The sequence below is a fragment of the Ammospiza nelsoni genome, chromosome 1 (assembly GCF_027579445.1).
Source record: "Ammospiza nelsoni isolate bAmmNel1 chromosome 1, bAmmNel1.pri, whole genome shotgun sequence".
Taxonomy (NCBI): Eukaryota; Metazoa; Chordata; class Aves; order Passeriformes; family Passerellidae; genus Ammospiza; species Ammospiza nelsoni.
In genome coordinates this window covers 106,614,858-106,640,263 of record NC_080633.1, presented here as the reverse complement: position 1 = coordinate 106,640,263, position 25,406 = coordinate 106,614,858, and the positions used below count along the sequence as shown (strand labels likewise).

Here is a 25,406-nt window from a genome sequence, read left to right as displayed (position 1 = left end):
TCAAAGGTTGGACTTGATGATCCTGAAGGTCTTTTCCAACCTAAATGATTCTGTGATTCTGTGAAATTCTACTCCTCTCTCCTAGATATACCAACTTCCATCAGATAGCTTTGAGGAAATATTGAGAAGTGTTTCCAAAACATGTTACAAATATGTAGTGGAGGCCTCAAGCCTTTTGCAACATATGGAGCAGAAGGCACATGAAAATGCTCCTCAAGCCTTCAGTTTCCTTCTCACTGGCCCACTGCAACAACCCTTGCCCCATATTTTAATACTGAATTCAGTGTGTTTGACAAAACCCTGGAATGTCCAGTGTATACAGACTTAGGAACTGGAGGATCTGTGAGGAATGAAGTTCATGACAGATGGATAAAGGAAGATCTGGAGTTGTGATTACACAGGAAGAGTTGAAGTCCATTTTGGGTTTCTGCAGCCTGTGCAGGAAAGGATGTCACTCCAAAATCATTTCTTCTCTCACAAAGGAGCAGAAGTTATATTATTTTGGTGCAGGAACAGACATTAATTAAATTACCCGAGTTCTAGATGGCAAATGTTACAGAGCTGATGTATGCCTTTGCCTAGCTCTGCAGCAGCAAAACAAAAATCAGCTACTTTGGCTCCTCACTTCATACCCAGATTTTTGCCCTCTGATCATTCACAGGAAAAAAGCCCACCTGCAGTTCTGGAAAGAGCCAAGCACCCTTTGCTCCCTTTGGGCAGCCTGTCCAAGGCTGGTTCTTTGCCTGGGGTGGTTCTCCAGGTCACCAACCCAAGCCTGGCAGCTGCTGCACCCACTGCACACACCCTCACTGCCATGCTGAAAAATACCACTCTGAGCCATGGTAGGGACCCTCTTCTTATTTCAAACACTTTGAACAGAAGAAATTTTGATTCTGGGTGAGGGTGTCAGGAATATTACTAAAACAGGATCTAGGGAAGATTGGATGCCAGGGTAACACACATGGACAGGAGCAGTCTGATCTTGAGGGACCACTCAAGGAAATTTGAGCCTTCTAATATTGCTTGATGGGGGACTCTGAAGCAGATGCCCTGGGACATTTGGTATTTCATTTTTACTCTTTCCAGAGAAAAGGTGCTAAGATGGAAAGTGGCCATATGCCTTTTCCCCCCATCTCCAAATGTCAACTCTGAAGTTTCATTCTGGTACTAGAAAGATTCTCTGGGGTCAACCTGGCCTGTTCAGCCTCACTAGTAAACAAAACTCTTTCTTTGCTCTTTTGCAGCCCAGCCCAGGGCTGTCACTGCAGAGAAACGGTGATAAGTGAGAAAAGCTTTTGGCCAGGTCATCCTGCAGGAGCAGTGATATCAGCAATATAAGAGCCAGAGCAAAGTCCAGCTCACACACTCAGAGCTGTGCTGGCTCAGCAGGACCAACATGTGAAATAATTATTAAAAAAAAAAAGAAGAACCCTTTATTTTGTGTAGGAGTAACAGCGCCAGCAATCAGTAGATTTGGAAAGCAGGTTTGGTAAGTATGGAGGTGCCTTCTCGCAGTCTTTTTCTATGTAAATTCATAACACAGAACCTGATTTTGAGATCCTCAGCACCTTTTCACGAAAGCAACATAGTGCTACACTTCCTTTGACTCTTACAGAGGGTTGAAAACCTGACAGCTGTGCTTCTGGTCCAAGGAGGGAAAGCATTCCATTCTTGATGGTTTTGCTGATAAGAAGTAATTGGAAACACCTTCCCTATGAAAATTTGGGGGTTTCTAGGGGTTTTTTTCTCCTGGTATCACCTAAAAGAGCATTTTCATCCTCAGACCCAAGAGGAAGGTTTCCACATAGGGCATCTTTATATGCCCCCCTGAAGAACCACCCTAAAATAGACCCTGGGCTAAAGTAGTGCTGAGAAGAGAGCAGGGCCTCCGAGGAGCCCTCTGAAACAGCTGCCACAGGGTTTCAAGGCAACGTGGCGTCCACAGGCCACCAGCAAGAGCATCAGCAACCAGATAACATTTCCTGCTGGGTCAGCAGCCTGAAACTGGAACACGCTGGTCTAAACCTCTATGGTAACTCTGAGCAATGTTCTATGGTAACTCTGAGCAATGCAGCTCAGACACACCCAGCAGGTACGGGTTATGTGCTAAGCTTTTCAGAAATGGCACATGGCACACTAAACATCTCCCCAGCAAGAAAAGTGGAAAAGAAAAAGGGAAACAAGAAAGGATGTTGACTCTAGCTAAGGCTGAACACTGCAACACCAGTTAGCAACAGCTTTTTTATCCATTTAAGTGCCAACACTTGTAAAATCACAAATCAGGGCATTTTAGCCAGTAGATGCTTCAAGAGGAAAGATATCCACATTCTTGTCCACACCTTTTGTTTTTTAAGCGCAGTGTTTCTCTGCATGGCTCAATTTGCACCTAGATAGGTATTTATTTCTGTAAATCACCAGAGGTATTTATTTCTATAAATCAGAAGCCAGATCCAAACCCACATGGCCCCAGAGCCAGCAGGGCTGAGGTACCTGGCTACATTCACCCACAGGTAGCCAGGACCTGAGGTGGCCCAGCAGTGAGCATGGCATGACAACCCTGCCAAGAAGGGCGAGTGGTCCCCACTCCTGGCTGGCCACAGCAACCCAAACCCCAGGCAGGGCTCAGCCTGATCCCTTCGTGCTAGGATCAGTTTTCCTCCTGAGGCTGTGCTGCACCATTCATCCCGCAGTCCTCACAACACCTCAGGCATAAGGAGGCGGCCCCAAGTGTCAGGTTTGGAAAACCAAGAGGCAAACTCTTGGCTGGTGCAAGTCAGTATATTCTTGGCTGGTGCAAGTCAGCACAGCTTCACTGGAGGCCAAGGAGCTACCCCAATTCACTCCAAAAGAAGGTCTGGCACAGAGACCAAGGGACACAGTGCAGCCACTCCATGGGTATGGAGGTTGGGCATTCCCAGTCCAACAGCACTGCTGCCATAGCTGGAAATCACACCTGGCAATTAGTCTGGCCCCAATGAACTGAGCAATGTAGAGAACCAGCCCTCAGACCCATCAAGTGGAAAAGGTTTTCCACTTCCCTGAGTAGCTAAAATTCAGTCTTCTCTTTTCAGCAGCAGTGCCTTCAGTTTTTGCTGCCCTTCACCTTTGGCCACAGGAAGATGCCAGCAAAGCACTCAAAGACTCTGCCACTCAGCAGCTACACCTGTAGTGGGTAACATTCTGATATTTGCCTACTCAGGGAACCTGGCTGACACCCTTTAGCTATGGTGTGATAGTCCTCAGGGCATGGGCTCAGTTCCCCAAACTTTCATCACAAAAACCTCACGTGTGCCCATGAGGAGCCTGTGTTGGTAGGTGGAAGCCCTAGTTTTACAGATCATCAGAAGGTGTAGTGAAGGGGATTGCAGGAAAAGCCCACAGTGCAGAGCAGGCACCTCAGCTGGAGACCTTCCTTGCAACCATCAGACATGCCACCTGTACCAGGTACATTTCCATAGCTTTTAATGCAGCTTAACAATTGTGTTGGAGACAAAGGAAAAGGCACACTGTACAGAAAGAAAAATCTAAAATGATACCCTTTTATTTGTAAAGCTCTGATGAAACAACTTTCCAAATGATGTCCCACTTTTAAACCAATGAAAACCAACCTAACTATGCCTCAGTCACACTATACAGATTGCATCCTACATTCTTGAGATGCCTAGATATCTTCTGTAATATTTACACATGTATCAGTTAGGTAGTAAAGTTTCATTGCAATTTGGTTCTTTCCACCACACACTTACTCAATGGCAAAAAAACCCCTTGGGGATGCATTTGCATTTTTGTACAACACTTTGGAGCAAACGGCTAGGGCAATTTTCCTGAGAGAAGGCTTGTTCTTTGAAACTCTTGCTTTAACAACTGGAAATACAGGAGCTGGATGCATTTTTGTTGCGCTAAAAAGCCTAAGGATGCCTAGTTAAGTTTTTCTCTTAAATTATTTACGTACCATTAAGTTAAAATGTTTACATTCATTCATTCGTATAAAAACCGTTGTTAAATCTTATGCAAATGATTTAACACTGATTGCTGCAACGCAAATTGCACTTCTTTAAAAAAATTATTGTATATATGGAAGAAAAATATCTGATTGCTACCCTGTTTACAAATTTTGACTGACTCTACACACAGTTCAGCCAGGAAATATGGACTTTCATAAATCTCAGTCACAGTGTACTTTAAAAGTTATATCGCAGTCTTGAAAAGTGAGTAAATATTTTAAACCAAAAAACACCAATCCCAAAATCTCCTTAACCAGCTGGACCTTGTGGGACTTGTACCAAATGTTGTGATTCCTTCCAGGGACATAGCTGGGCTCTGAAGAGCAGAGCAAGGCACGCTGAAGATGAAGAGCATGGAAGGAGAGGTCTGACAGGGCGAAGACACCAAATCTTCGGTGCGAGAAGTCTGTGTCAACTCAAGCTGTAAGCGCTTCTGACACTCATTAAAAAGTATCTCACTATCTCTGGTAAATAAAGTCTTTGCTACTCCCTCCTTGACATTGACAACTTCCACCAAATTCTTAGGGGAAAAGGCAATGAGAGAGTGAAAACAACTACATAATCAGAAAGGCAGCGCTGCAGGGTAAGTTGAGGATGTATTTCTGGAATCTAACAATAGATGTGGGTTTATTTCTTCTTTTTTGTTGTTTTCTTTTCCTTTTTTTTTTTTTTTAAGTTTTTTTGAGGGGGGCTTTGAAGAGCTTTTTAAGAGTGTAAGGCTGCATTAGCTATCCCCGGTGGTCATTTGCTTTCCCTACGTTTTTCTTGCATAGTTGAGGAACTGGATGCTTTGGCAAAGCCTCTTTCAGAAGTAGAAAACCACCTCTGCCACCAAGGCTCAAAAACCGTTTCAGAGGAATGGTCTTTGCCTGCACTCTCACTGCCGCTGCGACCGCTCGCTCCACAGAGGAAACTGCGCGCAGATGTCTGGGGGCTGCCAGGATCCAGCTTCCCTCGCACCAGGTCACGCCAGAGCCAGGGCACACCAGGGATCCTGCCTCACAGATGCTGTCACCTCGGCCGTGGAGCTCAGGCTGACTCCTGTGTACAGCCCATCTTGACCTGAATACTTGAGGTTGCTGCTCTCGGGGCTGGTGCTCTCTCCGGGGCCAGACATCACGGACGAGCTCGCCTGCAGGGAGGGGAGAGCACACAGAGATTCATTGAGCAGGTGAGCTTGGCATACACTGGGGCATGAGTGAGAGTACAGCGGGCCTGAAGCACAGCCATCACGACAGGATTTCTGTGCAAAAACAGGCTTTGCCCTCTGCTTGCCCCTGTGCCTTGAAATCCTGAAACATAAATGTCTCAGCATGAGCCCAGCCCTGCTGATGGCAGTGATGTCTGTGTTTGGAGAGGTAGAAACAAAACCACGTGATGTGCAAAAAAGTTGGAAATCAGCTCATGATGAAGAAGGAAATGTGCATGTGTCCCACTGCCCCCTACTGAAAAGACACAGCTGCCAGCACCAAAAATGTGATCTGTGAGAGGTGGCAGCTCTAGTTTTTCGTCCCCATGGGAGAAGTCCAATACATCCTAATTCTCCAGGAGCAGATACGGAGCACCTTCTGGAAAGCAGCTTTCTTTGGGCTCTTCAGCCCTTGAAATGCTTAAAATCATTCCTGACCCTTCAAAACACCAGCCAAAACCACTTCATCCCTGTAGGACTGGCCACTAAAGGAGATGCTCTTTTAATCTTCAGCAGAGAAACACTATGCCTTTGAAGCAAGAATATTTTTGTTCTGCTGACTGCACAAGACAACATGCAGGGAAGCCCTGGTAGGCACGGAGATGAACCTCTGAACCACACTGGAATTAGTCCATTTATTTTAACAGAGAAATGGAGAGTTAAAAAGACAAAGGAACAATCATTTTTTCCATGAGGCTGAGCAGATCTGCTAAAGAGGAAAAGTTTGCAGTGCCAGACAGAGAAGGGGCAACATTTTCACCTGATAAAGGAAATGTTTAAGAGGTGACTTCATGCAAAATTAACTCTTGGATATGTCAACTTTAAAGCCTTAATTTACTTGTTAATGGATAGTCTTTGGATGAAATTCCTTAAAAAAAAACAAAACTATCCTAAACTGTGACTGCAGAAGCTTCCTGCCTGCTGTTTAAGTACGAAGTATACATATTTAATCATTTTACACGAGTAGAGCTCTTGGCTCTCCTGGAGCTGTGCCAAGTGAGCAGTCCTGACATAGGAAAAGCAAGACTTCATTAATTCAAAGGTAATTTCCAAATGGTGTGGAGCAGGGCTCTTGTTGCCGTGCTTAACCCAAGGAAAACCTCACCTTCTGAAAGAGATAAGATACTCACTGCTAGCACTCATTTTTGTCTGAAATAACCTGGGCTCCAGTATTTTCTTAACCTTTTATTAAAATGATTGACCGTCAGTATTGTTCCACCCAGTCATCAACCCTGATCCCACTTCATTAGTCACTACCCAGAAATGCAGAGAAGGAAGGAAAAAAAGCTGTCCCCCAAAACCAGCTGAAACAGCTCTAATCCTAAGAGATAAGTTTTATCCCTCCCTTGAACAGACAGTTGCCAATCACTGACAATGAATCTCTGTATCCTCTTTCCCTGTGACTGTGCATGGAGAATTCAGGGACGCAGGTTCCATGCTAACCTTTGTGTACAGCCCTGGTCTTGCATCAGCCCAGCTTTTCAAAGCCTTCCTTTTATTTCTAATGCCTCAAACATTTCTGTTAGCACAATAGACATAATTTTTAACAGCTTCAGTCTCCCCATAGTGGAAGAAGGGTTTAAATTAGTCGAGCAGTGTTTGCTAAACCTGAGCTAAAAATACTAAAGGAGCTGCTCTGAAACATTCCCATTTGCCCATACTTACCACTGCTGTTCTGGTAGGCAAATATCTTATCAGTACCTGTTTTTTCCGGGCTTGGAAAGTGTAATTCACCTTTTCCTGATTCAGCCCTACGAAGGTGGGGTGCAGGGACCCACAGTTTCCATATGGGGTTATGAGGTACCCCTCCCTCGGGCACCCCAGAAGGGAGGACGTGGAGGCACGTCCTGTTTGAGGACTGCCCATCCCTGCCTGTCCAAGGCCGGATTCTGGCTCTGTTGAGCCAGGACGGGCAGGACCCGGGCAGGACTGCCAGCCCTGGAAACCCCACCCCAGTAAAGTCATGACAAATCCAGGCAGCTTGGGCAGCTCCCAAAGTGAGACATGGAAAACAAACCTTGGCTCATGAAAAGGACGTGACAGAATCACAAGTCTGTTCCTGAGCCTCCCTACCTTTGCTCTTCCTTTTCCAGCTTTAAGGGATGAAAGACAACAGAAGTTGCACTTAGTTATTAGAGGACTTTTTTCAGCTGAAATAAATAAGCTAAACAATGCTGATTAAGTCAATGGGGTCTAATTCACAGCTACTGGCTCTATCTATAAAAAAGTAATGACTTTATTTTTATTGGTGAAATCTGATAATAGATAATAGATAACAGAAAATCAACTGAAGGTCAGCTTCCAGAGGAAAAAATTAATGAAGTCCACTGGGAAGAGCCTGCCTCTCAAACAAACAGGGAAGTTGTGTTTGTATCTGCAAACATTCTTCTTTTTACCCAAACCAGGAGGATCTGGTCATGGGTCAGCCCCCAGGCAGGTGGTCTGTATCTGAGGTGGCCTTTCTGTAGAGGACCTGCCCATCCCATACAGAGGAAGACCCCTGCCAGATCCACAAAGAAAACTAGATTGCACCCAAACGTGACATCATGACCTTAGAGGCAGATTAACCCCCACTAAAGCTGCTCCACATCAAAATCAGGCTGCTCAGGCTGCACTTGCCAGCACTCGGGGAACAGCAGCAGCAGCTCCGGCTGAAAGACTCCTGCTTTTTCCACCCACTCCTTCCTGCACCATCTGCCCACCACAGAGAGCAGGGAGAGGGGATGGACACTTTCCCCTCTGGCCTTCCCCCACACCTCCGCAGCCAAGAGGGAAAAGCACTGGGCAAGGTCAGCTGGAGGGGGGCAAAGGGCCTTGATCCAGACCTTTGGTCTATCAGATAGACCTTTGCTCCATCCACTTAACACATTCAAAATGCTCCATGAATTTTGGACATTACATTAAGTCAGCAATAAGCTGAGCCTCAGCTGAGACTCTCTTCCTCCTCAGCCTAGTTTACTTTCGCAACGCGTAAATGATATATACGGTCAGTTAAAATACATTTGCAAAGAATTCTTTCACACATGAAGTGTTGTGGCAAGCTGGTGGAGTCCCTAATTTCCCAGCCTCAGCCTCCCTGCAATAACTCCCATCCCCACAAAGAGCACGTTTTCCCAACACTGTCACTCCCTGGAATCCAAAGAGCAAGTCTTGGCACTGCAAAATGACAGCTTTTTTTACTGATGTAACGACCCTCTTAGTACACAAAGCTGTCATTTCTTGCTAGTCCAATTGATCCTTTTGTTTATACTGCAGATGTGTAAGTTTACATATCTTCTAATCTCTCCTTTGTATTATAGCAACATAAATCTGTGGTTAATACTTCATTAATTTCCTAAGGGAGGCAACTTCCAGCATGGCTTGGAAAACTGATGACCCACTGCTGTCAAGGGCTGTATGAGTAACTGGCTTTATTGCTTTGGCAATAAAACAAAACCAAGCAAAAGGTATGCGTCCATGTGCATGTAGAATTTTGGGGTAGAAGCAAAAATACTTTTTCCTTGCTTTTCCCCACTGAAACAAAAAAGTTGGATTGCTTCCTTCTGTTTGATATAAAAATGAAATGCCTTTTTTTTGGATACATATACACAGAGCAAAGAAAATTACTCAATGTAAAAGCAAAAGACTCAGTGTATGAAACTGAGTGGGGAGAAGAAAGTAGCTTCCCATTTTGTCCAGGACTGAGCACTGATGCAGAAGAGGTAGGAGACCAAGAAAAATTTCAACTAGAGTCTAGAGTATCATATCTCCCAGCATACTGCCCTGTCTGCCATGCTCTTTGGTATTTTAGGTTGCCACGTTCCTCATGCCTCCTGTTGATCTTATTCCACCTGGTTTAGATAAATATTTACTCATACCAGGACTGAGGCACTGTGTTCCCATTTTCCAGGTGAAAGTCCTACCAACCATGCTGGTGAGACTTTCTCATGGAAACTCTGTCCCAACACCTACAAAATTATTCCATACAACTGGAATATTATTATCAGATAATCTGAAGGACCCCTGGACATTCAGCTCCCCTATATCCAGGTGGTTAGCACATTGTTTTAAGAGGTTGAATCTCTGGTTCATGCAGACACAGGACGTACTCTCTGGAGGCTGATTTCCCTGTAGCCAGCATGAATGTCCTATCAATTTGCTGCCTAAACACCACCTCTAACCAGCTCACTCTTCTTCTTCTGACAGGAAAAAAGAGAAGGCAAATGCAGGAGAAGGCATTAATCCAATCCAGCCCCACTTGTCCAGCATTTTGGAGACAGTTAAAACTGCATTTTTCCTGCTAGCTCACCACATGCTGAGGCCATCTCAGTCAGCTCTCTCATTTCCCACCCTACAAAACTGAAGAGCCAGTCCTGAACCACTTCTCAAGCTAAACCACCATGGGAAGTAAGCACTAGTTTTTCCGCCTGAGTTTTTCTGTGGTGTGAGATTATGGTCCTTTTGAGAAAACTCCAAACTGGATGCAAAGGACACAGGAGAGCCTTCTGAAACAAGAGTTCCCCTGGTGCTGCTGACTTTTTCTGACATCAGTTGTGGCTCAAGGAGCTTCTGTGTCCTGCCATAAAAAGCAGATTTTACAGCAGGTTTCATACTGCCTTTATCCTAATAAGGGAATAAAGTCCTTCTGGTTATCACACTTGTTGGAGCCCCTGCATGGAAATGGATGGGTTTGCACTACAGACCATGCCCTTCGTTTAGCAATTTATTTGGTGGAACTTTTCCCTGTACAGTTTCAGCAGCATCAAAGGGAGATCAGGTATAGATGCAGATGCAGGCTGTCTGAAATCTTCAAATCTTCTTTTTATGGGGACGTAAGGCAATTTCATATATCATGCAGCTGGACCCTTTCTGTATTAGTAACACAGGACACCCAGTACTTATAGTGCTTAGGAAAACAGAAATAGGCCTAGATCCTAGATCCAGATGTGAATTTGGCAAATAGCCCCTTTACAATGGGACAACAAAATATCTCCGATCCAAACACTTCTACATTTTGGGATGTTTGAAATCAACTTTGCCCCCACAGCAATTCATTAATCGTATCACTTAAATGTTTAAACTTCAGCTAGAACGTAAAATCAACATTTAAGGTTCTTGCTAATTTGTCTCAGAATTGGCATCATATAAGATTCCCTTCATGAAATGGATAGTCTCAAAGACACTGCCAAGAGTAATTGCTGCCCTCCTCTTTTTCTGCCCTCCCTTCTTTATTTTACTTTAAAAGAGATAAAGAAAGGTAGGGCAAAAAGTGAACGTTACTGACACAAATTAATTCTGCTGAATTTCATTTCCATTAGATTTCTACATAACTGGAAACTTTTTTGGCAGCCTCCCACAAAAGGCATAATAAATTGCTTTTGTACCAATAGAAGAATTTGTCTTCTCTGTTTCATTTAGCAACAACATTGCTGTGAATTTCACACAACAGTTTCTAAAATGTCATCAGATTTCTCTGCCTAATGTCAATTTGGCATTTTCCCCCTCTTCACAGAATAAAGGCTAGAGAAGCAAAAACAGAGCAAAACAAAAACAAGTTGCCATGCCTGTTGTGTAAGGCCCGGAACGAGCCATGTTCTCTGTTCAGGCAGGTGCCTGTTTTTCAGCAACATCACCAACACCACTGTCAGGAATCAACATTGGTCTTTTGAAAGTCACCAAAGACTACAGAGCCTGGATTCATCCATCTGAGGGTTTAGTTTTTTCCCTCCTGACATGAGCTGAAGAAGTTTATTCTCCTTTGCAAAGCCATTGCCTATTCTAGAAATAATTACAAACCTTTGATCTATCAACAGATCAACATAAAAGGAAAAAGAAAAAATAACCAAGAAAACAGAAGTCTAGCAGAGCATCTTTGCTTCAGCATGTGATCAGGCTGCCTTGCTCTTAAATACTAATGTCTCTTCACTCACAACAGCTTAAATGAGCTTTATGAGTGCTCAGTCCCTTCCATAGGATTTAGACCCTTTAAAAATTATTTTGCATTCTTTGCAGTTAGTGATCATGTTCCCAAATGATGTCTGGGACAACGAGAACCCATCTTAACAGCCACCACTTTCTACTTTAAACTTCCAGCCTCCTGAGTCCTCATCCCTTTGAATTACAGATGCTTGCTTGGGCAAAGCCAGAAGCCTGAGTGAAGGACATGACCATGCCCGTGACATATCCTGACAGCTGCTCCCTGGGAAATCCCGTTTTTATTCACACACATCTGGGACTGGGGCACAGGGGTGGGAGATCAGTAGCCCTTCACATAATTTGGGATGGAGTCAGAGGATGCCCCTATGTCTGGTTGCCACTGCAACTTCCTCTCTTCAGCGCATGGCACAGCCCCTCTCCATCACTTCCGTTCACTGAAATCTTTCATGAGGGGGTATCTGCAAGTGCTTTGCATATGCAAGGCACATCTGATCAAATCATGGTGGGGAAAAGGCTGTGCAGATGTTACCATGCTGCCTGCTGGATATAAGGGGACAGATTTTCCCAGCTGTTGTACAGGTGTCCTCTCCCAGTCTGATCTACTGTAGAAAAATCAGGAAGAACTGAAGTCCTGTCACCGAGGATGCCATCATGTAAGTAAGAGCAGCCTCAGGGTCCCTCCTGGGTGTTGTTCCTAGTTGCTAAGGAGTTCCCAAGGAGTCTTTTAGCCCTCAATCCATGCCCCTGCACCCCTCTCCTCTGGTACCCGCACAACTCCATCTGACAAAACCATATTAAAAATGGTACTACTTAAATTATAACATAAAGATTATTAATAATGTGTTTGATGTGCCCTTCTAGGGAGAAATACCACAGAAAGGAAGTCATGTTTTAGCCAGCCAAGGAGGCAGCAGCATAGTGGAAATGAGATCTCCTCTATATGTCCTCTCCTTCCCCGAGCAGCACATGGCTGTGCTGCCTCAGTCTGGTCTGGGATTGTGCTTCCCTGTCTATCCAATACATAAACCTCACTCAGGACCACTAGTACTGCTTAAGGTAACTCAAGGAAAATTTAAGGAAAATTTGGCTACATTTTTTCCTTTGCAAATATCAAGGGAGAGCCTAAACAGTGCATAGTAGCTCTTTGGGGGAGTCTGAAACCCAATTCTGAAACTGCAACAGTTCACTTTTCAGTTAGTGTTTCTCTTTTTTTTTATGTGATCTGTTTATTTTACTGGATTGACAGGGTTTCCTCATGTCAAAGACAAGCCCTTTAAATGCTATCCTAGTCTCACAGGATCCAAACCCAAAATCCAGTGCCTCTGAAAATGGGTGGCCCTGTCAGTCCGCAAACAATCACATTTGCTAAAAAATGAGTTTTTCTTCCCCTTGTACAATGAAAATTTGTACATCAGAAATTAAACTATTGAAAGTAATTTGAATGTAGAAAATCCAAGACATACTGAAAAATAGCTATTATAAACAATGTCTTCTTTTCATTAATAAAGAACTAAAGAAAGTCACATTAGAAAAGTTTCTCAAAGAAATTATGTGGCAGATTAAGGGATGCAGAAGGCTGAGAAGTGAGTGTGGATATAGATAGGTACAGCCAAGCAGTTAGAAATTAATCTACATTCAGCTTCACAACTTTAGCAGCAGTATTTATCACACATGCTGAGTGAAGAAAGGAAGTTTGAGATGGTTGGAGTACATGATGTAAAATAAGGATCAAAGCTAAAGCAGGGGTTGATCAGCACTCCTCGGGTGCTCCTCTGGAGCTTGGTGCTGCCAGATGCTGAGCATCTGGCCCCTGAAAAACCCTCTGTGGGCAGAGAGCTGAACCCCCACGCACTGCAGTCAGCAGAGTGCTCCAGCCTGGCTTCAGCTGAGTTTGGATCAGGGTTTAATTGCACATTTAAGTTTCAGACAAAAGTCTGTATGATTTACTTCATACGGCAGGATAACGTTTTTCTGGATTTTACCCATTGGGATAATGCATGTATATATATATATATATATATATATATATATATATATATATATATATATATGTATGTATGTATGTATAATTGTTTCTTGAAAGGATTAGTTGAGCATGTTTTATTGTCTTCTGTCCAAAAGAAAACCTTTGAAATTAAAGAACCTGAATATTTAAAAACAAAATGTCTGCGGTTAAGCTGCCGCTAACTATCATAAAAATTATATAGATCTTAATCAAGAAGGTTTGCAAAGTACTTCAGCTTGTCTCTCTGTTTACAGCTATATGTAATATCCTCCGAAAATCTTGTTCTGGTATCAGCCAACAAAACTGGAAAGTTTGTTTAGATTATTGTTCTGCTAGATAAGATAAAAGCGGTGATAACATTGCCCAGTGATCAGCCTGCCTGCAGATGCAGACACTCACCCCGGAGGCTGCAGGCTGTGCGCCGGGAGAAGCCGTTTTGCTACAGTCGTCTGAGTTGGTAGAGGACGTGGACGTCGGAGTCATGGGAACTGCAGTAGTACTGTTACCTGGAAAATTGGGAGTTGGCATTACAAATAAATATTTTCCAGACAGAGAAGAAAAAAAAAAAAAAAAAAAAAACCAACAACAAAAAACAACAACAACAACAAAAAACCAAGACAACTACAAACTATTGCAGCTACACTTTCATATATTTTATATTTACCAGAGCATGCCTTTGATTTATTTATATTCTTAGGTTTTCGCTTCCTTGTCTGAATTCCTTCTTTTTTCATAGCAAGAGGCCGAGGAACCTGAAAAAATTAAATTTCCACACTAATCACAGAGTTGCATAGGTACTCTAATCAAAAATCGAAATATACTACAAAACAACATGTGATGTTGCAAAAATCTGTATAGCAAGTTAATTTTCTCTGTGTCACAGTACTAATTCTAAAAAATATTTGCGTTTTATTTGGGCAAAACAATAGTTTGATTCAAGGGGAGTCGTAGCTGAATTAAGAAAGTAGGCAAACTTTTTTTCTCTATGCAAACTTCATAGTTTTTTCAACCCCTCAATCAATCCACAGGAAAACAGCACAGAATTAGGGAAAACCAGCATCATTTGGCAGTAAGCCATAAGAAATTAAATTGGATGGGGTATATCTGATCGTTGATTTATTATTCCAGTCAGTTAGGAATTATCTCCAGTGCCTGATTCTGGAAAGAAAGAATGTGTATGAGAAAAAAATTCATCCTCATCCTGTGGACCAGCCCTGCAAACCAGATCATCACAAGGAAAAGTCTTAGGACGGAAGGTTTAGAATAGAAGAATTGACTTAGTATTTGTTCCTATAAGCAGATCTGCCCATAATACAGCTTTAAAGTATCTAAATTTATATTTATAGGGATGAATTTGTATTTAAATGTGCTCAAAAATCATCTTTGTGTTCACTACAATAATAATCACACTACAAAGACACCAGCTTAAAATATATTTTAACACCAGTTTGAGGAAAGAAAATTCATGTGTACTCTATCATTATAATATTTAAACCTGTGACATAATTTACATTTTATTGAAGGCTAGACCATGTCTCAATCATTCCTAATGCCCTTGCTCTTCAAACATTTATGCTTCACAGTAACACAATCCACAGGGGTCTCACCCAAAACACGCTCTATCACATTCAGGACAGAGCTTTTTTTTCCTTTAATTTTTTTGCTTTATTATTGCCCAACAAAGGCTGAAATCGCCTTTAAAGTTTTTCTGGCTATGGCTTGAATAGCCATAGCCCTTTTGCTGGCATTGCTATGTCTGCCCATGAAAAACTGTCTCATTAAAGGTCTAGGGATTTTTTCCCTACTAAAGAGCTGGTTTAAATCCCAGTGGCAAAAACACCACTGCTGCTCATCCAGAGGTGGTTTCTTTATATGAATCTATTGAGAGAGCCACAGTGGCAAGCACATAACTACTCAAAAGCATAACAAGCTAAAGTGGTACAATCATCTTCTGATGTCACGCATTTTTCTGTTGCTCTACGCATTTCGCTGGTGACATTTTGAGGAGCACCCCTTCCCCCAAGCACACCAGGGCTGGCAGGGGATGTGCCTTGGTGGAGCAGCCACTCACCCCATGGAGCTTCATGTAGAGGCCGCAGGCGTTGCAGACGGGCTCGCCCTCGGCGTTCCTGCGCCACAGCGTGGTGGTGGTGGTGTGGCAGTTGGCACAGGACAGCCCCATCCGCCGCGACGAAGGCTGCGTGGGGGCAAGCACAGGCAACACGGCATAAACAGGTGGGCAGCAGGGAGTGATTTATGTCTTTGTGCTTCGTAAAAAGTCCTTTAACACATGGCGGGGATGGTGGGAGCCTTTCTTTAATAGTATCTGTCAGCCACAGCCCAGAATTAGAATGGAATTATCCTCATATCAGAGAGTGGAAAGATGCTGTGAAGAGGTACTGAATGTCTTTTAACCCTGGGCAGTCACAGCAGAGGCAAAATTCTCATCTGGGAGCTGGCGATCAGAAGACTGTTCAGACCACCAGGCACCAGGTTTTTTCCAGCAGGACAGCTAGGAAATATCTCCACTACAGCTCCATCAAGCTGAACAGAAGGCACATCACTCCCGTGCCACCTCCCCAGACAGTTCAGTGCCCTCTCCCCTGTGTGGTGGGTGAAGAGGCAGCTCTGATCCTGCCACTGATACTCGTGACTCATTGGAAAAATCAGCCACTTTAATCACCTGCCCTTGGTGGCACCACATCTGGGGAAAACTTTCCTGGGCATCCCCAGGGTAACACACACAACAGCCTTACTTTGATAAAAAGGTCTTTTTATCATCGCCCATTTTATCATTGTACAAAAAACAGCATGCCTTGGGAGCGTGTTTTACAGAGCAGAGCCTCCCTCGGCCAGCAGAAAAGCTGGTGGGTGACAACAAAGTTCCCACTGCAAACAAGCCATTTATGACACTCTTCCGTGGAGTTTGGAGCCAAGATGAAGCAACTCTGTATCAGAAATAACCGTATAACCCAGAGCTTTATGGCTACAGGCTGTATATCATAAGTGAAGGCAGTCCTCATAAACATGTGAAATGAAGGTGAATGGGTTATAAAAGTCCCTGTAACAACTGATCTCTTTTACGTTCATCACAAGCAAAGAATTCCAGCTACATCGTAAATCTAGTCTTTTTCAAAGTATTGCATTGTCAAAAAAATACAAAAAAAATCTGTGCCTAGCTCTGTGTCTGGCAGCTGAACAAGTTTACATGGAGAAGTCAGTTTCAGAGGATTGCATTAATCTTATTCTGACCATAAAGTGCCCATAACTGAAATTACTAACTTAAGGGTACAATGCCCTTCCTCTTGAATCATTTACTGCTGGGTTGTTAGACGTAACTGGGTCACCTTTGATACCACAGGGCTTTCTGCCACTGGGGAAATCAATAAAAATGTTTTGAGAATGAAGAATATTCCAGAGTGATAACTGAGTTTCTTGAATATTGTCTGTTTGAGTGTCTTTAGCAGTAAGCCGTCATTTTACACCACAGCTCAGAAAGAGCTCCAGATTAAATACAAATTTTGAAATCTTGAATCAGTAATCCATTATTAACTACGCAGGGGAAAAGAACTAACCACCCAGCCAAGTGTTATATAGGCTGAAGTACACAAAAACAATTTTTAATTTTAAAAATCCAAGTACCATGAAAACAGAATTTTTCACAGTTATTAAATATGTATGCACACAGCACTCAAATTATGCCCTCAGCTCAATACGCGTTTTATGTGATCACATTGAGTAAAAGAAAGCTGGTTGTAACACACATGCTTCGTTTTCTTTCTCTGCAAGTGAAATGCTGTCAGCTGTTTCACTCTGTTAAATTCTATGCAGCCTGGTCTGAACCTTCATACATTTTATTTCAATAGCTTTTGCTCATTCCCATATCTAAACAGACATGGAGTTTTGGCATGTTTTGAAGCTAAAACGACTTTTCTGATGCAGGAATTTTATCAGAAACTTTGGGGCAATCTAAACATGTTTAGCGTTTTCAAAACATTTTCCCTTCTCACCTACATATTTCCAACTGTACGAACACAGAGTCATGGTTGATTTATAGTTATGGCCAGGGCACTTGGTAGGGATTGTTACACAGAGCTATTTCAGAGTTATTTCATTGAGGTGTCAGACTGAAATCGGGCTGTAGTTTGACTCTGTTTTAGTCTTCTCACCCCCACCCCTCCCTCAAAAAAAACAACAAAAAAGAAAAAACAAAAAAAAAGGACACAGAAATGCTAGAACAGGGTGTCAGCTACTGAAAGAAATCTGCCTTGGGCCAGAGTGCCACAGCAATTTGGGCTCTGATGCTTGAGACAACCAGGAGATCTGGCCCCTCCGCTGCACCTGTCCCCACTAATGAGATAACACCTTGTGTCATGAAATTTACCTGAAAGCCAGCTAGAAAAAACAGACACCTAGCAGCAGTAAACCTCTGGCCTAAAGTTAAATTAACTCTTTAGCTTAAAGAAAGGTCTTTAAGCAGAGGTGGGTTGGTTCCCAAGCGCTTACTGTCTGTTCCGACCATCGAGTGTTTGGGTCTTGTTTCCCCTCGCTCCCCTAAGAGCAATAAATTTAAATGGTTGTGAAATAAAGAACAGTAGGTGTTTCAGCCCAAGGAAAACAGGAATGGAGCAAAGCAGCAGGCATGATTGAAAGGGGCTTGAAAGGCTGATGGGTTTGATACACTGTCTCCATACACAAGGGTCCAAACATCAGCTTGGATTATAGTGGTGTGATTTATTGTGGCTCGCTCGGTAACAGCCATTACTGAGGAGCGTATTCTTTCTGTCTGCTGACCTCCACCCAGATTTGCTAAACATAATGTGCAGTTCCCGCTTGTTAAATTTTCTCCTTGCCTATTCAGTGCCAGCCTGAGTTATAAACAGGGGTTCTGGTTTGTACTATTTATTTCCCCCCCTAGTTTTAGGAGTATATTTTTAGAAAAATTGCCGCTCATTTCTTAGGAGTAAAACAAAACAAAGGCTATTATCATTGTTTAAACAATTGGTTTTCTTTGAATTATATACAAAACTTGCTTACATTCCCAAGGATCGAGCTCTCAGCAAACAAAGCAGGTCTGGAGAAATTCCTAGCCCTCTGAACAAACATTTTCCAACCTTGATTTCTTTCTTTTTTATTTTCTTTTTTTTCTGTCCAACATCAGCAGCACAAATTTCTTGCAAGCCACTGAATCCCCCTCACAGATGGGGCTCATAGCTTGAAAAGCCAGGCTGGCCCATGCCTGGTGTGCAGCTCGCAAGGGGGCAGAGAGAGATTTTGCCGGGAAGTGAGTCCGAAGCGGTTCCAAAAGGCTGCCAGCCCTGTTGCCCCTCACAGTGACCAGTTTGGCCTGCAAACCTGCTCAGGAGCCCCACTATTTTGCAGCCGAGAGGATCACCAGGCTAATCCAGGGATTGCTCTCCCCCATCTTTGCCCCAAATTTCTCCCTCGCCTCAGCTGACTGGGGTTCCTTGGGGCAAAGCTCCTCTCGGCGCCCTCCTCCCCTCCCTCCCGACTCACCACTCTCTTTTGGGGCTTGATGAGGGGCCGGCTGAGGCCGTTCATCTTGGTGTAGAGCCCGCAGGCGTTGCACAGGTAGTTGCCGGTGCCGTCCCTCCTCCACAGCGGGGTCTGGATGGAGCCGCAGTTGACGCACTCGCGGCTCTCGGACAGGTCCTCCAGCAGCTCTGCGGGCAGGAGCACAGGGAGAGGCGGTGGGGCACGGCCGCCGAGCCCGGCGCGGCCCCGCCGACACCCGGGCCCCGGGCGGGAGAGAGACCGGCCCTCGGAAAAGCAATTCCCCGGCAGCGACGGCGGCCATGCCGTGATTTTTTCTACAAAATCCCTGGTTTTTATTTTCCTTTTTTTTTTTTTTTTTTTTTTTTGCTTTGTTTGTTTATTGGGTTTGGGTTTTGGTTTTTTTTCTATTTATTTAAACGTGCCGGAGCCGCTGCGGGCCCCGGCGGAGCTCTTGCCCTCCGAGCCGGAGCAGAGCCGGAGCGCCCCGCACACTCAGCCCCGGCCCGCCGCCCACTCCCGGCGGGATTTGACCCTTGGGAAGCCCACCTGGGGTCCGCTCGAGGGGCGAAACCCCCTCCGTGGTGCCCACAAGGCGGAAAGGGAGGTGCGCTTGCCTTCAGAGGGGAGCAGAGTGAGGTGGCTGTCAGAATAGCCACTTCCAGAGCCACCCCGGGAGCTGGATATGTCGTTTTGCCCAATATTCCCCAGGGTCGAAGCTGGGCAAGAACTTTTCTACCTTACTTCTTATTTTAAATGCCTCTCAAAATGCCTCTCAAAATGCCTTTAAATGCCTCGCAACTGGTAAAGCCTCTAGTTTGGAGGCAGCGTTTGGGGCCCTGGTGTGCCAAGGCAGCGAGGGGCAGTGGCTGCTTCGCCTCGGCTATTTGGTCAGATTAGAGCTGGTTTGTAGGAAATAGAGGAAATGGAAAAATAAGCGATATTGTGCCTCCTCCTTTCATAGTTACTGAAAGGGGAAAAAAGGTATAAAAGCACGGGGGGGGGGGGAAGAAAAAGAAAAAGGAAAAAAAAAGAGAGAGAAAACCCACCTATAAAAGCTAATACTTTCACCCATACGAATCCCTGTTCTGATTCACCTCTCCATATTTCCATATTTCGGGGGAGGAGGGAATAAATACTTGTTTTACATAGACTGTGCCACGTTGTTCAGAAATAATAAAAGGAGATGTTTGGATTTTTACAGCAGCTTTCGAGTCGAGTCTGGGAACGTACGTTTCAGACTCAGAGCTTCGTCACTGATTTTTTATTTCCTCCCTCTGCTACCTGCCTAAACCCCTCATTGGGTTATTCCCTAAGGTTTCAATGCACAGCGAAAGCGAGCACGTAAAGGTCGAGCAGCTTTGGAGAGTGGGCTGCGGTGCCACGGCGGGCACTGAGCTGAGAAAGACTCGGCCTTTTGGCCCGCACCCACCCAAACACGCTTCTCTCCTCCCTTCGTTTGCGAATTATTAGGCGCTAAAGAGGAACGGGCACACGGCACAGCCCAGAGAGCACAGTTCAACTTACGGTGTCAGCTCCTAGCTCTTAGCACATCGCTAAGATTTATTAATCTTTGCACTAAAAGCGCCATTGAAGACTGTAACCAGAAAAATGTTTAGGACGTCAAGGACTCTGGAACTTAAACAGTATTTTGTCTCGGCTATTTATTTTATAGCACTGCCTTCGGGCTTACAGAAATAAATTCTGCCTTGACAATATTTCTCGGGCATTTTCAAATATTTTTCCCCTTAGAGAGTAAGTACTACACTTATTTCCAAAGAAAACAAAATAAAGTTTTAATTTTAGATACTGTTTTAGCATCTCTACGAGTACCGCTAAGAAAGCTTTATCAAACTGTCTAATATTTAGCCGTAAAAAAATACATTTCGGCTACAATTTTCCCAGAATTTTGACACGGGACAAGGCGTGCCTTCGGCTTTGCAGCCGCGTTTTGCCTCACAGGAGCAGAATATTCGCCTGGCCCTGGAGCTCCGGGCTGCTTCGCCCGCGTTACACCGCGTTTCGGCTGCGCTGGCACCCGTCCTTTCCCTCAGGAAAAGGTGAATCCCGACCCCTCCGGCCCTCAGCACCGTGGGAGGGAGGCACGGGGCGGCAGAGACCCGCAGGATCCGGGGAAGCTGCCGCGCTCCTCGGCTGCCCTGACACTCCTGCCCCAGCCTCCCCCAGCAGCGCCCGGCTCCTGCGCCTCTCTGCTCCTTCTCACTCACCCCTCTCCTCTCCCTGCCGTGAGATTTTCCAACCCCACGTCTCTCCCGATAAAATTTAAAAAATAATAATTAAAAAAATTTGAAAACACGATTGATTTTTTTTTGCTCTCCATCACCTAGTTTCACACTATAACTTTTTAAAGTTGAGTTTGAAACTCATCTTTCTTGTTACCCTGAGATGTGGCTTCTCCTATCACTGCTGCAACTGATTTTCTTCCCTCTGTCAGAGTACTAAACACCAAGTGGGAGGATTAAAATAATTAAATCTACAGGGTGTCATCGACAGACGGGAGGAGCATTGTGTGTACAGCCCTACAGAAAGACAAAAATCCACTGGGTAATTTTCTGCAACACTGCACTGAAAGAGAAAATCACGGTGTCTATAAAATATATGCACCTGGTGGGTAGTTTATGCTTAAAGTGAATGATGATCAAATCTGTGTGCATACACATATTTACATAAATATGTATATATACATTATAAATATATGCAGAGCATGTATATATAAATACATATACATAGCCACACACACCTCTCTATAAACCTCTATTTATATATACATAGATTTATTCTAAAGCTGAAGAGATTGCAATAATCGTTAATCTTTCTACCTCTGACTAAATCATCGCAGCTCAAACTCCACTTCTACAATTGATTTAATGACACCGAGAATCTCCTTAACTAAAACAAAAAATAAGGATGGGGCATCTCGGAAATGAAATCAAAAACCCTCAGGAGGTGTTGTATTTTAGCAGCAGTTTATAAATCACGTTTCCTCATTCATATACGAGATTTTGCTTCGCTGCTTTTCTTTTTTAATGAAGCAACGAAGTGTTTTATAGCTGAAATAATCCAAAATGGGTTAAGTGACCCCCTGCAATTTTCCTCTATGATACAAAGAACGATTAATTTGCAGTGAATTTGTCACCGTTCCTTGTCCAGATGACCGCACTTAAGGAAAGCAGGAATGTACTGATTTGGAAAAATTTTAAAATCAAGTTTACACCGGGCAATCCGTTTTGGGATATTAGGGTTGGTAACCCCGATTGCCATACTCCAAACAACGCCGGAGGGGTATTTTTGGAGGTGTATTTTTGGAGGAGCATTTTTGGAGGTGCATTTTTAGAGGAGCATTTTTGGAGGAGCATTTTTCCCCTAACTCAGCACAAACGACGGGAGTTACCTCCGCTCCAGAACAGCCCCGGTCTCGGGACCGCCGTGCTAACACGGACACGGACAGCGGGGCCGCCCCTCGCCAGCGACCCCCTCCGAGCAGCCCCGCCGCCGCTCCCCACGCCCCCGGCATCCCCGCCGCCCTTCCGGGGCAGCCCCGGCGTGCGGGGACCCTCCCGGCCCGGCCCTGCCCTCCCTGCCCTGCCCGCGGCTCCTACCTGCGCTGGGTGCCCGCACGGGGATGGGGGCGGCCCGGCCCTGGAGGCAGTGCAGCATGGAGTTCTCGAAGGGCGCCGTGGGCCAGGCAGGGGCGAGCTGCGGCCCCACGTAGGACGTGTAGGGGCCCGGGTAGGAGCCATTGAGCGGCCGGGCCAGCGGGCTGTACTGGTCCCTGGCGCCCAGGCTGTTGCTGTAGGCGCCGGGCTCCCGGGAGGCCCCGTTGGCCACCGGCGGGCTCGGCGAGTAGGGGAAGCGGCCCGAGGGGTGGGAGCCGCCGCCGCTGCTGTACGAGGGGCTCTCCGCGGCCGGCTGGGACCAGACGGCGTGGCCGCCGCCCGGGTGGCTGGGCTGGGCCGCCCCGCTGCCCTGCAGGTAGGGCAGCGTGGGCAGCATGGAGCCCACGCGGGTGGTGGGCACGTAGACGGGCGAGTTGGGCGTGGAGTGCATGAAGCCGCCCGGAGATCCGTCGTACGGCGTGGGGCCCTGGGCGGCCGAGATGGCGAGGGTCTGGTACATCTCCTCGGGCTGCTCGGCGCCGAGGGCGCTCAGCTTGGGGCCGCGGCTGGACCAGATCAGCTTGCTGGTTTGGTCTAAGTCCGCGAAGAGCAGGATGTCCTCCCAGCCGGCACGGCCGGAGGGGTGCGGGGTCCCGAAGTGCACGTAGGGGGCGAGCAGCGACCTGCCCTCGGCGGCGGCGGCGGGGGGCGGCCGGTGGCTGCCGTCGGTCTCCGGCCGAGGAGTGCTGCAGGATCCGCGTTCACCCTGGGAGCCGCAGGAGGAGGAAGGCGAAGGAGGAGACGGGCGCGGCTCCCTGGTCGCGAAGGGACAGGAGGAACCGCCGGCGTCCGCAGCAGCGCACCGCTTCACCGCGCACCAGCCGCCTTCAGCCACGGCCATCCAGGTCCCCTTCTAGCCGCTGGGTGTGGATGGGGAAGGGCGAGGAGGGGAGGAGGAGGAGGAGGAGTGGAGGGGGGGATCCGCAGGGCAGGGCGGGGAGGGAGGACACAAAAGAGCAGGGAAGTGGGGGAGAGAGAAATAATAATAACAAAGTTTGCAAACAGGACAGCCCGTCTCCCTCCCGTAATGAGATTCATCAGGGCTTATCTGGCCCCTCTGAGCGCTCAATCAGTCATGTCGCCTCGGCGCTGTGCTGTCCCTCGCCCCGACGGGATGGGATCAGGCGGCCCAGGTCAAGACGAGCCGGGAGACGCCAGTCCCGCGGGGCCAGGGCTGCGGCTCCGGCCCCGCTCTCCGCACGGCGGGAGGGCTGCTCCCCTCTCCCTTCGCATCCCGGGCTGCGGATTTGAACGTGAAGCACGCCGGGGCAAAGGTGGGCGTAAGGGCGTGGGGACAGAGGGGGGCGAGGGGGCATTTTTCCCTGTCTCTGCCGCCCTTTCTTGGCTGCTGTCGTTGTTATGATTATTTCAATGAATGAGTCATTTGACTCGGTTCCACCGAGAAAACAATTAGTAAGGCGATCCCTTTAAGGTTACTTCGCCGGAGAGCGATGTTAGCTCTTCCTCGCTTGTTTGCCTATTTCCAGCCCAAGGTCACGGAAAGGAGGAGGAGGAGGAGGAGGGAAAGGCCCCTGAGGGACGGGAGATGCGCACGGGCCGGGCCCGAAGTGTGCGCGGCGGCGGCGGGATCGGAGCGAGCCGGGCGGGATGCGCCTCCCGCAGGGGCCGGATCCAGCGGACAGCCCGGGCTGGGGGCCTGCCCCGAGCCCTGCACACCTTGCAGCCGGGACACCCGTGCCGAGCCGAGCGGGGCCAGTTCGGAGCTGCCGGCATGAGGAAGGCCCGACAGACAGACACAGAGAGCCCGCTGCCCGGCCCTTAGGAGAAGGGGGAGAAAGCGAAAAGGGACACAGAGAAGTGACAGCGAGAGCAGGAGAGGCTCTCCGCTCTCAGCCCCCCTCGGGGCACTCCAGATAACCACAGGCACAAGAACACAGGACACACACAGAGCCCCCTCGCAGATAGGCACCAAATACGTCTCTGCCTCCTGCGAGATAACTGGAAGATAAGGCTGCGGCAGATAAGCGCTCCAGGCAGCGGCATCGGATGTCTGCCCACACAGTCTCTCTCCCTCGGGCTCCCCCAGCCCGGGGCAGCCGCAGCCGCGCCGCGCTCCCCTAGGGCAGAGAGGCAGCGGCACAAGACCCAGAAAGAACGAGGGAAACCGCGGCGAGGCGAGGAAAGAGAGGGGCCAAACCTGGTGCCGGTGTCCCGCATGGGGCCGGGGCGCGGGGCCGCGTCGGGCGGTAAATCCAGTGCGGCGGGGGCGAGCGGCGGCGGCGACTCCGGCGGCGGCGGCCGGCGGCTCATGTATAAAAAGGAGAGAGGAGGCGCCTCTCGCTGCCCTGCCGGAAAACTGCAGGCAGCCGGCCCTGATTGGGCTCGGCCAGCCCTAAACAAACACGGGGCTCCTCAGGGGTGCCAGTCCCGGGGCCGGCCGGGCCGCCGCAGCCCCGGGGCGGGGGCGGGGGGCACCTCGGGGCGCCCACAGCCAAGGGGCGACGGACCCCTGCTCGGGGGGCAGGAACGAACACAGAGCTCTGACAGATACCCCAGTCTCTCTTTTTTTTTTTTTTTTTTCTTTTTTTTCTTTTTTTTTTTTTTTTTTATTTATTTATTTATTTATTTTAACCCAGAAATAATACACACTCTTCCCTCCTTCCCGGATATATTTTTTTCTTTTTAATGGTGAATATTCAACTTCTGTAAGGGTTTTTTCTTTTTTCCGCGCCTCCCGGCATGTCAGAGAATGTCCCTGGCAGCGGCCCCGGGGGAGATGTGTGCCTGGCTTTTGCCCTAAGCAACCAGAGGAACGTAGCCCTCCATCAAATCTCCTTAGTTTGTGCTCGTCCAAATCCGAGCTATCCGAGATGAAAAAATGTGGCTCCTCCTTGAGTTGCCCCGACCATCAGGTGAAGCCAAAGCAAGCTGTGGGATGTGTCCATCCCAACAGCTGGCGGTAGGCATTTTTCCTCTGTTTCTTTCTTATTACCCCCCCGCTCCTCAACCCTCTTATCTCAGCTGTGTACAAACTGATATGGTACTTAGCAGGAAAGTGACTGGAAATTAAAATAACTTCGTTCACCAGAGGTTATCAGCTGGATATCTGTCATCATCAGTTTGTACAGAAAGTCATCTGC

The 25,406-nt window shown here is 46.8% G+C and overlaps 1 protein-coding gene across 1 annotated transcript; it reads right to left on the bottom strand.

Annotated features, from left to right (window-relative positions):
- Positions 1-3,509: 3,509 nt before the first annotated feature.
- On the bottom strand, positions 3,510-24,540 carry GATA6 (GATA binding protein 6). The gene is made up of 7 exons (XM_059485496.1): positions 24,464-24,540; positions 22,249-23,165; positions 18,632-18,798; positions 15,186-15,311; positions 13,779-13,866; positions 13,514-13,620; positions 3,510-5,136 (listed from the first exon to the last, which is right to left on the bottom strand). The coding sequence occupies exons 2-7, from the start codon at positions 23,144-23,146 to the stop codon at positions 4,969-4,971; spliced, it is 1,554 nt and encodes a 517-aa protein (XP_059341479.1). The 5' UTR covers positions 23,147-23,165; positions 24,464-24,540; the 3' UTR covers positions 3,510-4,968.
- Between the last annotated feature and the right edge of the window lie 866 nt (positions 24,541-25,406).

Coding starts and splice junctions, on each gene's coding strand:
- GATA6 (XM_059485496.1), bottom strand. CDS start 23,146: ATGGCCGTGGCTGAAGGCGGCTGGTGCGCGGTGAAGCGGTGCGCTGCT. Junction 18,799..22,248: donor CGTGCGGGCACCCAGCGCAG/GTAGGAGCCGCG, acceptor TCCTGCCCGCAG/AGCTGCTGGAGGACCTGTCC. Junction 15,312..18,631: donor TCAAGCCCCAAAAGAGAGTG/GTGAGTCGGGAG, acceptor GCCCCCACGCAG/CCTTCGTCGCGGCGGATGGG.